Raw genomic sequence first — 17,672 nt, 5'->3', positions numbered from 1 at the left:
GTGTATTCTGATGGTGGGTATGTCTCGCCACTTTCAGAATACGATACCTCAGCAGGAGTGATTCTCCCAGCCACATCGAGTGTGTTCAACCTACTGGTTGAATGAACAAGAATGAATCATATATTGGCTGCCTTAAGCCCCATATACACTATTAGATTTTCTGCAGATTTTTGTCTTCAGATTTACCAAAACCATGTAGTGCAAGGGCCTGCCTGATTGCATACACATTAAAACTCTTAAGGTTTGACCTCATATTATATGGTTTTGGTAAATCTGAAGACAAAAGTCTGCAGAAAATCTAATGGTGTGTATGGGGTCTTAAGCCGCGTACACACGATCGGATTTTCTGACGGGAAATGTGTGATGAGAGGCTGTTGGTGGAAAATCTGACCGTGTGTACACTCCATCAGACAATTCTTATCAGATTTTCCACTGACAAATGTTGGAAGGCAGGTTTTTAAATTTTCCACGGACAAATGTCTGTTGGATTTTTCAAGCGTGTGTACATAAGTCCATCGGACAAAAGTCCAAAGTACAAACACGCATGCTCGGAAGCAAGGACGTGCCAGAAGCGGTCGGTCTTGTAAACTAGCATTTGTAATGGAGAATTAACATCCGTGACGCGGCAAATTATGAAATCTTGAAATGCAGCGCACAATTCTCTTCTTCTATAATGGGATAATAATGAAGCTGCTTTGCTGGTGATACTGATGGAGTTATTGCAAACAAATTTTCAAAGGCTTTTTTTTCTAGTGATATCAAGAATAATATTATTATGCTTTTTTTTACCACAACACTATTATCCTGTAGTTTTTAAGATCAAAGATACAACTATGTTGGTGTCCCTTGTCAATCTTACATTGTATTTTTTTTTTGTAACTGCCTACTCCCAAACTGTCATTTGAAGTAAAACATTTTTTTTATTGTGCATTAAAAAAAGAAAATAGAACTTGCCAATAGAACTTAACCAAAAAGTGCATTCTATGCATTCAAAAATCTAGAAAATATAACAAATCAAAACATTATTATTCAACCAATAAATAAAATAAAAGCCTCATGCATGTGTCCTGCTTCTTAATATAGGGTGTCAACAATACCAAAAGTTGGTGAAAGCAGGGGTCCGTCACCCGGAGATAATTCCAAAAATCATCTGCATTATTCTCCTGGAGCTCCCGCAGCAAAGGCATATGACATAATTGGTCAGGATGAATAAAACAACCAATTTTTGGTCCAAGAAATCCTCCTCCTCCTGTTCCTGGCTGGACTTGGGTCACAGCAATAGCTCCAAGGCCAATAAGAAATAACACGTTATCTCCTCCAAATACGCAACTTGGCTGGTTGACAAACGGCCGTTCAGAAACTAACTGAAAAGCACAAATTGAAAAGCGCGAGCTGAAAAGAGATAAATATGAAGCAGGAAATTAAAAGAGCAAATCAACATTTACCAAACTTTTACTAACACAAAATTAGCAAAAGGACCCCAAATGGTGGCCCTAAAGAGCCGAAAAAACACGTAGTACGTTACTACATTTGTGTTTGTTGGCCAACAATTCCTTGCCGTTTGTATGCAAGACAAAATCCAGGTACATGCCTTAGGACAAAAGTCTGAGGTCTTGTCTGTGGAAAATCCGATTGTGTGTAAGAGGCTTAACTCTACTGATTGGCATTCTCTTTTAACATAATAATAATCATATTAACATACATGTTGCTGTTTTTGGGGGGGTTTTTTTCCGTTTTTTTGGCGTTGTATAAAACTTTGCCTTTTGGCATAATACAAACTCATAACTCAATATCAAATTCTTTTCTCTTTATATAGAAAATTCAGTTTATTTTTCTTTTCTTATCCCACCTTGCCTAAATATTTATGGGTATTTTGATAGCTTTTCTGCATACAAGTGCGTACCCTCGTAGAAGCATTTAATCCAGTGCAATTTTTCATTTGTGGCTCAAAGCCCTGTAGGTTTGCCTAGAATGTTACCATTATATGCAGAAAATACATTGCAGACTGCAATAATCTCTCCAAAACCCTGTACAATCTCACTCGGAGCAATGTGTTTTTCATAAAGACACACTGCAGTCAGTGTTCCTGTTTAATAGATTGATATTTCTCTATTTCTTTCCATTTTTTGCACGAGTTTGAACCAGTTTTACTGATTCATCAAATCTAAAATGTGCCGTGCTTTTCAGGAAGGATGAGAATAATAATTTAGGAGATGTAATTAAAGTGGAGGGTCATCCTAAAAAAAGAAATAGCATAAAAATGCTCCTAAAAATGTAAAAAAAAATAGAATATTTTTTTTTCACTTACCTGAAATGCCTGTTGCTAGGCAGATCATCCTAATCTGCCACTTCATATACCGCGGTGATCTTCAGTCTTCTCCTCCTCCTCCTCATGTTCTCTTCTGGGGAAGGTGCGCGGTGTGTTCTGGGAACTGTGTGTTTCCCAGAACACAGCCGGCCATTCACAAAGCGCCGTGCGACTCGCGTCATCCTCACTAAGTTTCCCGCTGGCACCCGATGCAATGGACGGATTGGCCATGGGCGGAAGACATCGCGGGCACCCTGGACAGGTAAGTGTGCAGTTACAGTGTTTGTATTGGCTGACTTAAAACATTTTTTTTTGCCGCTGGACCCCCGCTGTAAAGTGTATATAAACTCTGACAATGAACTTATCTGATATGCTCTGTTTTAGTCTGTTAGGCCCCTTTCACACTGGGGCGGTTTTCAGGCGCTACAGCTCTAAAAATAGCGCCTGTGTAGCGCCTGAAAAAAACGGGCCCCTTTCACTTCAGTGTGAAAGCCGGAGGGTTTTCACATTGAGGGCTTTCACACTGGAGCGGTGCGCTAGCAGGACGGTGAAAAAAGTCCTGCTAGCCGCATCTTTGGAGTGGTGAAGGAGCAGTGTATTCGCCGCTCTTAAACCGCTCCTACCCATTGAAATCAATGGGGCAGCGCGGCTATACCGCTGTCAAAGCGCCGCTGCAGCGGCGCTTTGCGGGCGGTTTTAAGCCTTTTTCAGCAGCTAGCGGGGGTTAAAACCACCCCGCTAGCGGCCGCATACCGCCACTAAAACGACAGTAAAGCACCGTCCCAGCCCGCACAGCGTCAGTGTGAAAGGGGCCTCTGTTAAACATTGAAAGCGTTTTCGTAAATCTTTTTGATCAGTACCCATTAATCCTGCCAGAAATCTTGTGATCTGATAACTTTCTGTACTCACTGCCCATGCTGCACTGTGGACCACAGAACACCTCCACCCTGTGAAAAGGAGGAAAGAGGAAGGGGTTCCGCGTTCCTGTTCTAAACTGACCATGTAGCTTCTTAACTACTTCAATACCGGGTGCTTTCCCCCCTTGCTGCCCAGGACAATTTTCAGCTTTTAGCGCTGTCACACTTTGAATGACAATTGCGCTGTCATACAACATTGTACCCAAACTAAATTTTTATAATTTTCTTCCCACAAATAGAGCTTTCTTTTGGTGGTATTTGATCACCACTGGGTTTTTTTATTTTTGCTAAATAAACTAAAAAATATCTATGATTAGAAAAAAAAATGTTTTTCTTTGTTTCTGTGATAAAATTTTGTTTTCTCACGGGCACTGATGAGGCTGCACTAATGTGCACTGATGAGGTAGCGCTGATGGGCCCTGATGAGGCTGTACTAATGGGCATTGATGAGGCATCACTGATAGGCCCTGATGAGGTGGCATTTATAAGGTGGCACTGATGGGCACTGATGAGGAGGCACAAATGTACAATTGATGTTCACTGATAGGCTATGATATGCAGCACTGATGGGTACCGGTAGGCTACACTGATATGCAGCACTGATGGGCACCAATAGGCTACACTGATAGGCAGCACTCATAGGTGGCACTAATGGGCACTAATAGGTGGCACTGATGGGCACTGATAGGCAGCACTGATGGGCACTGATAGGTAGCACTGATGGGCACTAATAGATGGCACTCATAGGCAGCACTGATGAGGAGGTACTGACAGGCATTACTGCTGGGCACTGACTGGCATCTGTGAAGGCCACTGACAGGTGTTACTAATGGGCACTGACACTTTTATAGTCACCGATTGGCACTTTGATGGGCACTAATTGGTGATTAGGGTGGGCACTCATTGGGATTTGGGTGGGCACTCATTGGCATTGTGGTGGGCAACTCTGATGGGTGCTACGCTGATATTCAATGTGCTGTCTATTAGGGCACACCCCCCTCTGACAGGAGAGGAGTTAAAGAAAAATTTGAAGTAAGGATATTTTATACATAGTTACATAGGTCAGCTAGAACCATTGTAACTATGTATATACCATACCTGGCTGATGCCCCTGGCAGCTGGAAATCACTACTCCTGTGATCTCTCCACTAGCTTCTGGGTCCGATGCCGAGTGGCTGCCTTGCTGTATTCTGAACACAGGAGGTCAGTCGATCAGCACGGGTGCCATTCAAAGGATGCTTGGTAGAGATCTGCTGCTTTATGGTTATTTCCACAAGTTCCTTCATCACTACAGGACTCAGCAGTGACTTAGGGGTTGGTGAATCAAACTTTTGGGCACAGCAGGGAGTACTCGTTGGCGCGGGCAATGGAAGAGGTGAGTATTTAGGAAACAATTTTGGCAGATTTATGATGAAAGAGTCCCCCCCCCCCCAAAGCCTAGCTCTAACCTTAATCCTTACCTTAGCATTATCCTAACCTATAACCTTAATCCCAATGGATTTCATACTTACCTTGTCATCGCCAAAATTACCAGACCATCCTGTGCTAGGACTGACGCCAAAACCATTCAGTGTCTGTGCCAGATACAAGCAATGCTGGGTTCTCGGTGCCGAAAGCAATTAATTGGACTTGTTATTAAAAGCTCCTTTACATAAATCAACTTTTTATTCATGCGTAGTGGGCCTTTCAAGATACTCCATTGGCCGAGTTGGAGCCAAGTCTGACTTAAGTGAGTTTTCTACTTCATTTAGGAAATAACAGCCCATGCTTGTTTTGAGGCACAGACCTAAATACAGAGGCCTCATGTAAAAATTATTTTTTGTGTTCATCATAGAATGAGAAACATGAGTCTTTAAGTATATAACCATCTCCATATGCCTATAACAGAATAAAACAGTATGATACGTGATACATTAAAAACAGAACTCTTTATGTCATTGAACTTTTGTTGCCTACAGCAGCTATAAAAGACTATAAATGATATTTAAAGGGACGATACAACCAAAAACAGATTCCAGTCCTTGGTACAGTTGAAGTCTGAGTTCACCCTTTCTAGAAAATAGCCATTAAATGTCTGTGGCTTCAGCAGATATTAAAAACGGTGCAGCTTTGTAAAATGTTCATTAATGTTATTGTCATACTTATAGGCCATTTAAGCCCATCTCAAAGCCTGGCCGAAAAACTACCAGTTAGCAATTCCCATGTGCTGTTTTGTTTCCTGGACCCGAAAACCATTGTGTTGTGATATTTGGATGAGGAGTGATAATTACTGTTCTAATTATTGTTATTGAGGCAAGAGTTTGGTAGCCAATATGGAATGCAAAACTCCTTTTGCAGCGCCGCATTGATTTGCAAAAGAAGTTCCTGCTCTACGTTTGTTAATTCCGTGTGCGACTTCAATAGACATCTGTGCATGAAGCCGCACAGATACTGTATGTCTTTCAAGTAGCACCTAAAATCGCACTGACCTGCTACTTTGAAATTGCGCTACTTCAAGTGAAGTAGCATGATTTCAAAGTAGCATCCGTGTGAACCAAGGCTAAGAGTCCCATTCATCCTTCATGTCAAAGCAAGCATAGAGACACTATACCAGGGTTTCTCAACCATGGTTCCTCCAGAGGTTGCTAGGGGTTCCTTGAGAAATTAGAATTTCTGCCTCTCAGATATGTTCTCACGGACACCATTGATCTTTTTAGCTATCTGTGAGCCCTTGTACACACGTTCGGACATTCTGACAACCAAATCCATTGGATTTTGTCCGACTGATTTTTTCCGAAACTGTTGCATACACACGGTTGGACAAAGTTGTCGGAAAATCAGATTGTACATAACGTGATGACGTTATTTCCTTACGACGGGACTACGTTCAGGCTAATAGCCAATAGCTTTGGTCTAGGAATTTGATCTGAGCATGTGTGGCACCTTGTCCGTCGGAGTAGGCTACACATGATCGGAGTATGTCCGATCGGAGCATTTTGTTGAAAAATTTTACGGATAAGTTGGAAAACTTGGTTCGTCGGATACTCCGACGGAAACAGTCCGATGGAGACCACACACAGTGGGATTATCCGACAAAACAGTCCGATAGGACACATTCCGTTGGAATCTCCGACCGTGTGTACAAGGGCTAAGGCCGCGTACACACGGGCGGACTGTCTGACGGACTTGGTCCGCTGAAACGTGTTTCAGCGGACAATCCGCTCGTGTGTGGGCTTCAGCGGACTTTTTCGGCGGACAGTCTGGCGGACTAAGTCTTTCGGAATTTCCGTAATATTGTCCGTCCAAACTTGGTTTCAGCGGACAGTCCGCTCGTGAGTAGGCTAGTTCGACGGACTAAGTATGGCGCATGCTCAGAAAGGATTTACACGGTCGAAGGTTGCATTGCAGTGTATTGGACGTCGTATTTCTAGTCCCGTCGTACGTGCTGTACACGTCATCGCGCAAGCTTTTGACGGACTGTCTGTTCATCGTGTGTGGTCAAGTCCGTTCATTCAAAAGTAGGACGGACTGTCTGTCGGATTGTCTGACGGACTTAGTTGGACGGATAGTCCGCCCGTATGTACGCGGCCTAAGGGGATAATTCTTCTCAGTGACCACAAGTGCAAGGGGCATGCTTACCACTGACCATCACGCTAATGTATCATGAGTTGTAGACTTAGTCATTTTTAGCAGGGGTTCCCTGAAACTGCAAAGTTATTTCAAGGGTTTCTCTGTGTTGAAAAGGTTGAGAAAGGCTGCACTATACCATCCAGAATATACACTATATTGTCAAAAGTATTGGGAAGCCTGCCTTTACACACACATGAACTTTATTGGCATCCCAGTCTTGAGCCTCGTACACACGATCGGATTGTTGGCCAACAAAACTGTGGAATTTTGTAGGAAGGGTGTTGGCCCAAACTTGTCTAGCATACACACGGTCACACAATTGTTGGCCAACAATTAAGAACGTAGTAACGTACTACGTTGTTTTTCAGCTCTTTAGCGCCACCCTTTGGGCTCCTTCTGCTAATTTTGTGTTATGCCACGTAGACACGACCGGACTTTTCGACGTAGTAGGTCTGGCGGTCTTCCCGGCGGACTTTCGGTGGAGGTCCGGCGGACTTTCTGAATGAGCGGACTTGGCCACACATGACCGGACTAAGTCTGTTCGAAAGTCCATTAGTTTTGAATGTGATGACGTAAGACGGGACTAAAAAAGTTCAAGGAGTTCAATAGCCAGTAGCCAATAGCTGCCCTTGCGTCATATTTGGTCCATCGGACTAGCACACAGACAAACGGTTTTCCCTTTTTTTAGTTCTTCGGATCGTTTTGAAACATGTTTTATTTCTAGGTCTGTCTGACTTTTGGGAAAAAAAAGTCCGCTGGAGCCCACACACGATCTAATTGTCTGATGGATTCCGGTCCACCGGACCAAGTCTTCCGGAAAGTCTGATCGTGTGTAGATTGTGTGTAGGTAGAAGTTTGGTGAGTGTTGATTCGCACTTTTCTTTTTGCGCTTTTCATTTCGTGCTTTTCAGTTCATTTCTGAACGGCCGTTCGTCAACCAGACATGTTGCAGAATCGGAGGCAATAAGGCTGGGTTCACACTGCTGCGGGGGGAGATCCGGATGTGATTCACACCGCAAATCACATCCGATCTCCGTAGCGATGCGAGTCCAGCCATACAGATAGTATGGCTGAATTCGCATCGCTCCCGCAGCAAACTCGCACGGGACCCTTTTTTTGGTCCGCAACAGAATCGGATCGCATGGGGGTTCACACCATGCGATCCGATTCCTGTGCGAGTCGGCAGATCGCACTGCGATATGCGGACGGATCTGGGAGTGTCATTAACATATCATTGACACTCCCAGCCGTCCGCATAGGGCAGTGTGAACTGCCGGCGGGAGTAATGCGATGCGGGAAAACGCCGCGGATTCGCGGCGTTCCCGCATCGCAGCGGTGTGAACCCGGCCTAACGTGTTATTTATTATTGACCTGAGTTATTGCTTTGACATCATTTTTTCTTGGTTGAATAATGATTTGATTTGTTATATTTTCTATATTTTAGGATGCATAGAATGCACTTTTTGGTTAAGTTCTATTGGCAGATAGCATGTCTAATTTTATTTGTTTTCTTGTTTTAATGCACAATAAAAAAAAATTGTGTAGAATAATACTTGGCTATGTGTTTTACTTCAAATGACAGTTTGGGCGTAGTCAGTTACATTTTAAAAAATACAATGAAAAATTGACAAGGGACACCAACATAGTTGCACCTTTGATCTTAAAAACTACGGGATAATGGTGTTGTGGTAATTTGCCCAAATACATTTTTTTATTAATATTAATAATATTCTTGATATCACTAGGAAAAAAGGCCTTTGAAAATAAAATTCGTTTGGAATAACTCCATCAGTATCACCAGCAAAGCAGCTTCATTTTTATCCCATTAAAGAAGAAGAGAATTGTGCGCTGCATTTGGAGATTTCACAATTTGCCACGTCACGAATGTTAATTCTCCATTACGAGTGCTAGTTTACAAGACCGACCACTTCTGGCTCGCCCTTGCTTCCGAGCAAGCCTGTTTTACTTTGGACTTTTGTCCGACGGACTTGTGTACACACACTCGGAAAATCCGACAACCCACATTTGTCCCTGGAAAATTTGAAAACCTGCCATCAAACATTTGTTGGCAGAAAGTCCGACAACAATTGTCTGATATAGCGTACATGATGGAGTGTACACACGGTCGGATTTTCCACCAACAGCCTGTCATCACACATTTCCCGTCAAAAAATCAAGAAAATCTGATCCTGTGTATTATTAGGCTTTAGTCCGTAGTGGTCAATATTGAGTTGGCCAACCCTTTGCAGCTATTCTGGGCAAGCTGTCCACAAGGTTTAGGAGTGTGTCTATGGGAATGTTTGACCATTCTTCCAGAAGCGAATTTGTGAGACCAGGCACTGATGTTAGATGAGAAGGCCTGGCTCGCAGTCTCTAATTCATCCCCAAAAGTGTTCTATTGGGTTGAGGTCAGGATTCTGTGCAGGCCAGTCAAGTTCCTCCACCCCAAACTCGTTCATTCATGTCTTTATGGATCTTACTTTGTGCACTGGTTCAAATTATTTGCATAGAGTACGAAATCCTCTCTTAAGCCTAATACACACTAGTTTTTGTTTAGTTCAACCTAGCAGAAAAAAAAACTGAAGCACTCAGGAGAAGCAGCTGTACTAACAATCCAATGTCAGTACAGTGACCTCCCCTGCTGAGCTATTGTGTTCTGACAGGGGGATGCAGAGCCCTCCCCCCCACCTGAACACTAATGGCTGAGAGCGCTAATTGGATTCCGATCAGTAGACCTTTTTCGCTCATGCCCCTTCGACAGAAGCTGAATGGCGGTGCATTGCACATGGGATGAATATTGACCTTCGGGCGATGGGCGGCGGCTTCCCCTGCATCTCCTTCATGGCATCAAGGCAGCTGTGTGTCTCCTTCCTCCTCCTAGGCAAATAGGATCACTTCTCCTTTTGGCCAATCAGGAAACGGGTCTCAGGACCTGCTTCCTGATTGGCCACGAGGAGAATCAGTGTGACAATAGTGAATATTAATTCGCTATTGTCACAAAAATGGGTGGGCTTCGGGGCACAGTGCTCTGCTCCCCGAGCCCACCCTCTTTTGAAGCCTATTAGTGCCTCTGGCTCTAACCACATGCTTAAAAAAAAAAACCCTGAATGGAATCCATGCGTCTGGCACCTGGCATGTAGATTAGGGGGCTGGATGCATTGATGGGGGCAGGGCCCCTGTGCCCTGCTTTACGGGCCACCCCTGGACATTTGTCACCAACGGTTTTTACAACGGAATTCCGCTCAAGCTTGCATACACACAGTCACACAAAAGTTCTCTGGACTTTCGACCGTCAAGAACGCGGTGACTTACAACACTACCACGAGCCGAGAAAATTAAGTTCAATGCTTCCGAGCATGCGTCCAATTGTTTCCGAGCATGCGTAGGAATTTTGAGCATCGGAATTTGTACAGACGATTGGAAATTCCAATTGGAACTTTTTCCGACCGAAAAAATTGAGAACCTGCTCTCAATCTTTTGCTGGCCGAAATTCTGCCAGCAAAAGTCTGATGGAGCATACAGACAATCGCATTTTTCGACCAAAAGCTCTCATCGGACTTTTGCTGGCCGTGTGTACTCGTGATGTTCTCAATTTTTCGGTCTGAAAATGTTCCGATCAGAAATTCCGATCATCTGTACAAATTCCGACGTTCCATGCATGCTCGGAAGTATTGGACTTAATTTTCTCGGCTCATCGTAGTGTTGTACGTCACCGCATTCTCGATGGTCGAAAGTTCCGAGAACTTTTGTGTGTTCCGTGTGTACGCAAGCCAAGCTTGAGCGGAATTCCGTCGGAAAAACCCTCCAAGATTTTTCCGACGGAAAATCCGCTCGTGTGTACAGGGCATAAGACTTATCCACGTCCTTGGAATCATCTTTCAATTGTGAGACCCCAAAGGGGTCATTTTTATTTTGTCCTTCTTGCCTTCTGTCCTCTGCTGTTATCTGGGCTTCTATCTAACGTTGAGGTTCTCTTTCTTCTACAGACACTGGATGGATTTGTTTTTGTGGTTGCTTCAGATGGAAAAATAATGTACATTTCGGAGACAGCTTCTGTACATCTGGGATTGTCACAGGTAAGTCTATACAACAGCATGGTATAAGAGCTTGCACCACCTCAAATGTAATTAGATTGTTTTATTTTGGGATCAATTTATAGGGGGGCAAAAGGGGTCTCCTTCCTGAAGGTTCCTCTGTCTATACAAAAATATAAATAAAAAATGGGGTTCTTTCATTATAAATTATCTTGGAAAGCAATATTCAATCTGTAAAAAGTTGTATATTGTCTAATGCCCTGAACACACAGTCGGACATTCCGACTACAAAATCCGTCAGATTTTTTCTGACGGATTTTGGGCCAAAGTTGTCTTGCATACACACGGTCGCACAAAGTTGTCGGAAAATCCGATCGTTCAGAACATGGTGACGTAGAACACGTACGACGGGACTATAAAGAGGGCAGTAGCCAATAGCTTTCGTCTCATAATTTATTCTGAGCATGCGTGGCACTTTGTCCATCGGAATTGTCTACACAAGATAGGAATTTAAACGATCTGATTTTGTTGTTGGAAAATTTTAGATCCTGCTCTCAAACTTTGTGTCGGAAATTCCTAAGGAAAAAGTCAGATGGAGCCCCCACACGATCGGATTTTCCGACAACAAGATCCGATCACACATTTTCCGTCGGAAAGTCCGACCGTGTGTACAGGGCATTAAACAAATTTTGGCGGCCTGATTAAGCTACCTCTTTTAAAACCTCTTTTGGCCTGATTAAGCTACCTCTTTTTTAAGGGCATGGCCACGCCCTTAAAAAGAGGTAGCTTAATCAGGACATAGATGATTCTTTTTTTTTTTTTCGTTCAAACGGTGGGTTGAACAAAAAAAAAATGTACTCGATTTCTCATTCTCATCAGCACACTTGATGCGGATGGGGGAATCCTCCTCGTTGAGCTATTGCAGTGATGGCGAAGTTTGGCACCCCAGTTTTTTTTTTTTTTGGAACTACATTTCCCATGATGCTCAACTACAATGCAGAGTGTATTTGAATCATGGGAAATGTAGTTCCATCTGGGGTGCCAAGGGTTGCCATCACTAAGCAATGTATTCTGACAGTGGGGAGACTTACCCACCATCAGAATACACTGATCGGTGCTGTGATGATCGAATGGGGAAAATCCAACAGGCTGGCTGTACAGAAGTCAATTGGTAGATTTCAAAATTCAGTTGGTCCTTGCTGAATCTATTTATTAATTTATTTTAAATCTTTATTTCTACAAACAAAGATACCATAACAAACAAATAAAAAAAAAGTGGGGTAGCGAGAGAAATTAAGGAAAAGGAAGAGGGGGGTAGGCAACCCCTGGCAAAGAAATTTACAGGTAAACGCAATGGGAAATAGCTATCAGAAAAGATCTGGCAGAATTACAATAACAACTGTTTATATGTGTCAAAGGAAGTGAACTCCATCCATAATGCCCAAGGGAATCGGCCAAATTTTCATCCCTGTATAGCCAGCTTCAGATTGAATGTGTGCATTCAGTCAACCGCATAATGACGTGTCTTGTGTTTTTATAATGACTTTCATTGAGAAAGTAACCCAACTCCATGGTTATAAGTTTGAGTCTCCCGGTAGGTCTGGCCAACACCATAAGGTTAGATAGATCAACTTCTACATTCTGTTTCATATACATGTGGACAGTGGATGTCGCTCTACCTGGTGTTTACTGTTATGTAAAATATTTACAGGGCCGTCTTTAATATTGATTGGACCCTGGGCAAACATTTTCTTGGGGCCCCTCCCCCCCCCATGCAGTTTTGCTCTCCACCTGCTCTGAGACATACAATAAATATCAGCTAGGCTCAAATTCAGTTTACAAAATCAGATCAGGCAGCTATTGCAATTGGTTGCCAGTGGTTACAGTGTATCATTATTGCTCACTGACTGGTTGCCAGAGGTTACAGTGTATCATTACCGCTCACTGACTGGTTGCCAAAGGTACAGCACACATTACGGCTCACTGATTAGTTGCTAGAGGTTACAGCACATGATTTCTGCTTGTTGATTGGTTGCTAGAGATTACTGTGGATATGACCTCAGGGGGGCATCATATACATATCAGTGCTGCCGACCACCGCTATTTACATATGAATGCCACCGCTTTTTACATATAAATCCGGTAATTTACATGTAAATCATCTGTACACCACAATAGGGCAGAGCTTTAGTAGCAGCACTTCACACTGCAATATCGGGACACAGCACAGAACTAAAAACTCAAGGGACAAGGGAATTTAAACCAGGATATTTGGTAAGTGTGAGGCAGCTGCTTTGGGCCCCACAACAATGACAGGGCCCAGGGCAGCTGCCCTTTTTGCCCTGCCTTAAAAACGGCCCTGTATATTTTTACATACTATGCATGTACAGTTTTTAAATAATCGCTTCAGCCCCAGAAGATTTTACCCCCTTCCTGACCAGAGCACTTTTTACAATTTGGCACTGCGTCGCTTTAACTGAAAATTGCGTGGTCATGCGAAACTGCACCCAAACAAAATTTGTGTCCTTTTTTTCCCCACAAATAAAGCTTTCTTTTGAACACCCCTGCGTTTTTTATTTTTTGTGCTATGATCAAAAAAAGAGAGACACAGAGAAACAGTTTTTTTTTTACTTTTGCTATAGTAAATATCCATATTTTTTTTTTAAACAAATTTCTTCATCAGTTTAGGCCAATGTATTCTTATACACATTTTTGGTAAAAGAAAAAAAAAATCAATAAGTGTATATTGATTGGTTTGCGCAAAAGTTATAGCATCTACAAAATAGGGCATAGATTTATGGCATTTTTATTTTATTAAAAATTTTTCTAGTAATGGTGGCGATTTGCGATTTTTATTATTTATTTTATTGCAATGGACAGATCGGTCACTTTTGAAACATTTTTGGGACCATTGACACTTATACAGCAATCAGAGCTATAGAGATTCACTGATTCTCTTTGTAAATGTCAATGGCAGGAAAGGGGTTAACACTAGGGGACGATCAAGGGGTTACGTGTGTTCCCTTGTTAGTGTTTCTAACTGTGGGAGGATGGGACTGATTGAAGGAGGCTATAGATCGCTGTTTCTACTTTGTAGGAACAAACGCTATGTCTCCTCTCCCTTGACAGAACAGGGATTTGTGTGTGGTGCTCGTGCACACGATCGCTGGTAGCCGGTGGCAATCACGCCTGCCGGCCATGCGAATCGGAGCCCCACCTTTCTGCGGGCGCATGTACCCCCTAGCGGCTCCTAAAGGATACTACATACCCATACAGGGTTTCACCCAGTGGTGCCATTCTGCCGCAGTATATAGTGAGCGGGTTGGGAACTGGTTAAAGTGACACTAAATATAAAACTTTGGGATAGAATAGGTAAGGTTATAAGCCCTGTCAGTGTCTTTTTTCCATCTATCTCCCATTGGGGATATTTCCCCTTCACCTCCTGTCCCATTGCCAAAACAGGAATTGACAGGAAATCCCTCCAAAGTGGGGGAATTGCTGGTTGTCACCAGGGTCAAAGTATCCACATTGGAAGATTTCCCATATGGTAAACTGAACACATAGGGGTTTATTTACCAAAGGCAAATCCACTGTGCACTACAAGTGCACATGGAAGAGCACTTGGAAGTGCAGCCTCTGTAGATTTAAGGGGGACATGCAAGGGAAAAAATTAGATTTTTGCTTGTACATGATTGGATGATAATAAATCAGCAGAGCTTCCCCTCATTTCAGATCTTCCCATCAGATCCACAGTGACTGCACTTCAAAGTGCACTTGCAGTGCACAGAGGATTTGCCTTTAAATAAACCCCATATAGAGCATAACTCATCCTAATGGTAACACCGCCAGCAATAAAAACCTGAACTGAAATTGACGCACCACACCACTGGTAAGAGGTCTAGATACAACTTTATTTAATTAAAAGTCAAGGGTACAATCCAAAAAGTAGCCAACACTTTTTTGGGGTCCCAGAGCACCCCATTATCAGGGCTAGAAAGAATCCAATTAGGGCAGATATATTAAAACATTGGGTAACATATATCTAAAAACTTATATGTGTATAACTTGAACCATAAATTATACAATCTATTTGTACAATCACTAAAAAAAAAAAAGAATAATAATAACAGCAATGATCACTATTGTTAAAAAGATACAGTCAATAAATTGACCTAATAAGAATAAATGTATAAAAAAAATGAGTAAAATTTTTTATTTAAAGCTTGAACTATACAATATACAATCTGACTGAACAATCATAAAATGATGGAACAAAATCTAATAATAATAATAATAATAACAATAATAATCACTATCATGAAAACAATAATAAAAAAACAATAAAATCTGACAGATGCTCTAATCCCTCTCCGCTATATCCCAAAAACATTTTGCCATTAGGATTACCAAAAAAATAGATCAATACACCATACTTACCACAATCGTGCTACAAAAAAATCAAAAAACTAAAAAACACACGATCAAATTATTAAATTAAAAATACCTACACGTGCTTGTTTTTTCATAGACACAAAATTTGGAGGAGGCTGGACTTTCGAGGAACCAATTACATTTTCATAATAGACACACCAAGAATATAAAGGATATTTTTATTGTCATTCCAAACATGTTACACACACGAAAGGGAATGTTATAATCAGAATATGAGACAACTGGATAATCAAATCATAGGACAGAAAAATGTGTGAGCACCTTGAAGTGAAATTAACACACAGCCCCCCCCCCCCCCCACATATAAAATCACACCCTAGGACACACTTAACCCCTACAGTGGTTAACCCATTCACTGCCAGTGCCATTTTTACAGTAATCAATGCAATTTTTTAGCATCGATCGTTGTATTAATGCCAATGGTCCCAAAAATGTGTCAAAATTGTCCAATGTGTCTGCCATAATGTCGCAGTCACGATAAAAATCACTGATCGCCGCCATTACTAATAAAAAAAAATGATCAATAAAAATGCCATAAAGCTATCCCCTATTTTGTAAACACTATAACTTTTGTGCAAACCAATCAATAAACGCTTATTGCAATTTTTTTACTAAACATATGTAGAAGAATACATATCGGCCTAAACTGAGGAAAAACATTTTTTTAATATATTTTTTGGGGATACTTATTATAGCAAAAAGTTAAAAATAATGCATTTTTTTCAAAATTGTCGCTCTTTTTTTGTTTATAAAGTAAAAAATAAAAACCGCCGAGGGGATCAAATACCACCAAACGAAAGCTCTATTTGTGGGAAAAAAAGGACGTCAATTTTGTTTGGGAAGTCACGTCGCACGACCGCGCAATTGTCAATTAAAGCAAAAAAGTGCTCTGGTCTTTGGCCAGCAAAATGGTCCGGTGTTTAAGTGGTTAATCTCACTCCTGACCACTGACAGAACTCCAGATGGATCTCACTAATGACTGTTGACAGTTTTTTAGTGGATTTTAGAAGCAAAAGTCCATTACAGAACTCTCATTCCCTTGAAAAGTAGTGGTTTAGGGTTGATTTACAAAAACTGGTGCACTAAGAATCTGATGCAGCTGTGCAGCTGTGCATAGTAACCAATCAGCTTCTAACTTTAATTTGTTCAATTAAGTTTTCATATTAAAACCTGGAAGCTGATTGGTTTCTATGCAGAGCTGCACTAGGTTTTGCATGCTCCAGTTTTGGTAAATCTCCCCCTCTGTGTAATAAGGAACATCCAGGAGTATCTCCCACTCCTCTGTAGATACTGATACCAGTCCTACTGACTGCAGGAACAACCAGTCCACCTGGCTGCTTCTCCACCAGCCCACCCAGCTGCTTCTTCACACCAGCCCACCTGGATGCTCCAGAGATCTCCCAGGGCAAGGTAAAAAAAAGAGGAAGCACTTCTTCATGTCTTCCAGAAAGACGTGTGGCAGTCTTTCTCCTTGTACTGTAAGTCCCTGACCATGCTAATGTACTCACAAGGTCCTCCTTGCTCCCGCTGCCTTTTAGGTAAAATTCCTTTCAAGCTGCGATACTGTCAGGATCCTCCAAAGCCAGCTTGATCTCTGACCCGAGGTAGGGTCCCCCCCCCCCCCCCCCCCCCCGCAGGGATTCCCCTCAAGGTTAAAGCGTCAGGCTCCTCAGCACTCCATCTCCCACCCAAACTTCTTGCCAGCATGATTCCATATTTAAGAGGTGGCTCAGACACCATGCCAGGACCACTGTCGGGGGATTGGCTGAGCTCCCCTAAGTATGCAGATCAACCCTTCTGGCCTCCGCCCTCCAGTTTCTAGAAATTTCTCGAAACTTCAAGATCCAGGTAAAGGCACTAGAGACTTGCATGTATGAGTCAACCAGCCCTGACCTGCAATAAACTTTTGACTCAGATTCAAGACTTACAAGTTAAACATGAGCCTTCATTTACACTAGTAGCACAATAGAGGGTGCTACACTTATACCTTCCCTTCGGGTACAGGTATTTATTTGTATTTGCTCCAGGTAGCTGTGCAGTAGAACTTACCTTCTATCTAAAGCAGCAGTTTGAAAATGGGAAGCACTACGCCACAAAATGTACCCATAACGGTTGCTTGTTTCTTTAATTTTCCTTGTGTGCCAAACTGTAGACAATTTCGTAATCATTGTGAAAGGGTAGATGAGGCAACAATCATACAGTATTATGTCTTTTCCTAAGTCAGGGCAGCACAGTGGCTTAGTTGTTAGCAGGGGCGGACTGACCATTCGGCCACTTGGGCACTGCCTGAGGGCCCCAGGCCACTAGGGGACCCCATCAAAGTTGCCAGCCTCAGTAAAACCAGCGACAGTA

General features: G+C 42.4%; 1 protein-coding gene across 2 annotated transcripts in view; it reads left to right on the top strand.

Moving 5' to 3' along the window:
- The window catches only part of SIM2 (SIM bHLH transcription factor 2), a 208,165-nt gene that overhangs the window by 106,704 nt on the left and 83,789 nt on the right, over positions 1 to 17,672 (top strand). For both annotated transcript variants that reach the window (XM_077479919.1, XM_077479918.1), the window contains exon 3: positions 10,821 to 10,910. In XM_077479919.1, the coding sequence (XP_077336045.1) occupies positions 10,821 to 10,910 (90 nt within the window). The remainder of the gene's footprint in view (positions 1 to 10,820; positions 10,911 to 17,672) is intronic.

This window comes from Lithobates pipiens, unplaced genomic scaffold (assembly GCF_037356315.1).
Source record: "Lithobates pipiens isolate NorthernLeopardFrog02 unplaced genomic scaffold, aLitPip1_a1.2 Scaffold_16, whole genome shotgun sequence".
Lineage (NCBI taxonomy): Eukaryota > Metazoa > Chordata > Amphibia > Anura > Ranidae > Lithobates > Lithobates pipiens.
This window is presented reverse-complemented; position numbering and strand designations above follow the sequence as displayed.